Source organism: Perognathus longimembris, chromosome 3 (assembly GCF_023159225.1).
Source record: "Perognathus longimembris pacificus isolate PPM17 chromosome 3, ASM2315922v1, whole genome shotgun sequence".
Classification (NCBI taxonomy): domain Eukaryota; kingdom Metazoa; phylum Chordata; class Mammalia; order Rodentia; family Heteromyidae; genus Perognathus; species Perognathus longimembris.
The window spans coordinates 44,567,174-44,569,798 of record NC_063163.1 but is presented as its reverse complement, the minus strand read 5'-3'; the positions used below and the strand labels follow the sequence as shown (position 1 = coordinate 44,569,798).

General features: G+C 47.7%; 1 protein-coding gene across 2 annotated transcripts; it reads right to left on the bottom strand.

Moving 5' to 3' along the window:
- Positions 1 to 447: 447 nt before the first annotated feature.
- Arl11 (ADP ribosylation factor like GTPase 11) lies at positions 448 to 2,418 on the bottom strand. 2 transcript variants are annotated; one of them, XM_048340818.1, is made up of 2 exons: positions 2,345 to 2,418; positions 448 to 1,632 (listed from the first exon to the last, which is right to left on the bottom strand). In XM_048340818.1, the coding sequence occupies exon 2, from the start codon at positions 1,388 to 1,390 to the stop codon at positions 860 to 862; it is 531 nt and encodes a 176-aa protein (XP_048196775.1). In that variant the 5' UTR covers positions 1,391 to 1,632; positions 2,345 to 2,418; the 3' UTR covers positions 448 to 859. The 2 variants fall into 2 exon arrangements, with proteins under 2 accessions (XP_048196775.1, XP_048196776.1); XM_048340819.1 differs by having other exon boundaries at positions 448 to 1,408; positions 2,345 to 2,410.
- Between the last annotated feature and the right edge of the window lie 207 nt (positions 2,419 to 2,625).

Below are 2,625 nucleotides of genomic sequence, written 5' to 3'. Positions count from 1 at the left end.
ACTTCTGGCTTTTTCTGTTTATGTGGTACTGAGGAATCAAACCCAGGGCTTCATGTATGCTAGGCAAGCACGCTACCGCTAAGCCACATTCCCAGTCCTGATGGGTTTTTTTTGTTTGTTTGTTTTGTTTTTTTTTATCCTCCCACCTCAGCCTCCTGAGTGCTAGGGTTTCAACTTTTGCCACCAGGCTCTTGATCTGGACCTTAAGGCAAAGCATATGCATGCTATAAGAAGGAGAAAGGGGCAAGGAAAAAGAAAGTAAATGAAGGTTTAAAAAATAAAGCCCAAGATAGGATGACAAAGAGTAGAGAAGGGTGAATCAAGGCTTGAGAAAAGGGTGAACTTTGGGAGCCTGCACTCGTAGCCCCTTGTCCAGGGCTAAGGGGCCTAGTGAGCTTCTAGAAAGAAGCTTGTATGGGAGCCCTCACCCCACCCGGATCCCCACCCTGGTTTCTTGGGCCAGAAGAAAAATCACTGATAATCATGGTAGTCACAGCCATGGCCAGAGGATCCTCTTATTTGACTGAAAGCTCTTTTCCTTGTGAACTTTTATCTCAGTTTCTTAGGTAACTCATTGTTCCATTTACCCTCAGTAATGAGCTATTAAATGAATTATATTAACAGCTTTTTTCCCTTAGAGTATCCAAAGAAAAGTTGATTGCCATCACAATGTCTAGAAGAAAATATCCTGACCAAGAATAGAAGGATTTCTTGGTTAGTAAACTGAGGTGACATCTCTCAAGGGTGACCTGGTCCTACCAGTTTGTAGAGCAGGAATAATTGGCTTTGATATGTTGCAGAATCCATTCTCTCCCTTACCCATCCACTTTCATCTGGCCACACGGGTGGCCCTGGGACTTCAGCGGGACTTGAGCAGGCTCTGCAGGCTCTGCAGGACCTCGGGCAGGCCCTGGCCGGTGAGGGCACTGCAGCCCCGGAGCTCCCAGCTATGATCCAAGAACCTCTCCAGGCCGAGCCTGTTTCTGATCTCAAGCAGTGGAAGGGCATCAGGTGACTCCTGTTTGTTGGCCAGCACCAAGAAAGGAACGTAGACCATATTGGGGTCCTCCAGGACTTCTGTGAGCTCAGCCATCGCCTCAGGCAAGCGGGCTTCATCAGTACTGTCCAGCACGTACACAAGGATATCTGCATTTTCCAGGTAGTCCTTCCAGGTGGCCCTAAGCTGGATCTGTCCCCCAATATCCCACAGAATCAATGGCATGTGACCAGGAGTTTCAAGAGGCTCCACATTGAAACCAATAGTGGGCAGGGTCTCTACCAGCTGATGGCCTTTCAGCTTGTACAGGATTGTGGTCTTGCCTGCTGAGTCAAGGCCCATCATCACCACCTGGGCTTCTGTCTTGTGCCCTCTGGAATTCACAGAGCCCATGGTGGCCACAGCTCAATGCTAAGGAGAGAAAGGCCAGAGCACACATCAACAGGGCTAATCGTTTCTGAAAGAACACAAAATCCTGTGCAGGCACATGGAAGAGCTTCTGTTCCAAAACAGTGCAAGTCTTTACAGTTGCAAACCCAGGCCTGACAGGTCCAGGAAGTGAAGGAGTGTGAGTCACCACCAGCTGACTGATGTTGATCTTGGGGATCTGCCTCAAAGAAGACTGCCCCGATCTCCTGAAACACACAAAATGGGGGCCTGTCCCTCAGTAGTTAAAGCAAAGAGGAAAATAAAGCTTCAGTTACAGACTTTGCTCATGGAAATGGCACAAAGGTATCTTCAACGTTTGCTCGTTTGTGGCTCTGATCTCTGCCTTCTAGAAAGCTAAACCCAGAAGTAGCAGCTACATGGAGTTCCAAGCAGAGTAATAAGTTGGGTTAGCTGGGTGCTGGTGGTTCATGCCTACAATCCTAGCTAATCAGGAGACTGAGATCTGAGGATCACAGTTTGAAGCCAACCTGGGCAGAAAAATTCATGAGACTCTTTATCTCCAATAACCTACCCTGCCCCACATAAAAGGACAGAAGTAAAGCTGTGCCTCAAATTGTAGAGTACTAGCCTTGAGCAAAAGACACTCAGAGGTAGCACCCATGCTATCAGTTCAAGCCCCAGAACCTGCAAACACACACACACACACACACACACACACACACACACACACACAAAAGCAGCCAAGAAACCAGGATGGTTCATGCTGACTTCTTGACTTCTCCTTATAACACCCTCAGGACCAGCATGCCCTGCTGTCCATAGTGTCTGATTGGGGGAAATGTGTGAGTCACAGCCAAGGACTTGCGCCCATTTCTTACTGAGGCCAGTTTTTAAAGAACTTCAAGCTTAAAACATAATACCCACCCCCAATTTAGGACAGGAAAAAGGACATCTTACCTCCTGGAGTGTGTATCAGCTGGACCTGGAGCAAAAGACCAAGCTCATGTAGGGTAGAAGAGGAAAATATTAACATTACTAGAAAGAGAGAGAAAGAGAGAGAGAGAGAGAGAGTGCAAGACAGTCCTCCAGTGGAACTCTCTGCCATCTGGCTTTCTGCTTGTTGGGCACATTCTAGAGACAGAGGTGAAGGAAGTACTGTGGCTGTTGCAATATCTGTTTTTTTCTGCTTCCTTTTTCCAGGTGGTTGTGGGGGTGGGAAATCCTCCTACTGGGGAATG

What these genes read in the sequence shown, in the direction of transcription:
- Arl11 (XM_048340818.1), bottom strand. Translation starts at nt 1,390, where the DNA reads ATGGGCTCTGTGAATTCCAGAGGGCACAAGACAGAAGCCCAGGTGGTG.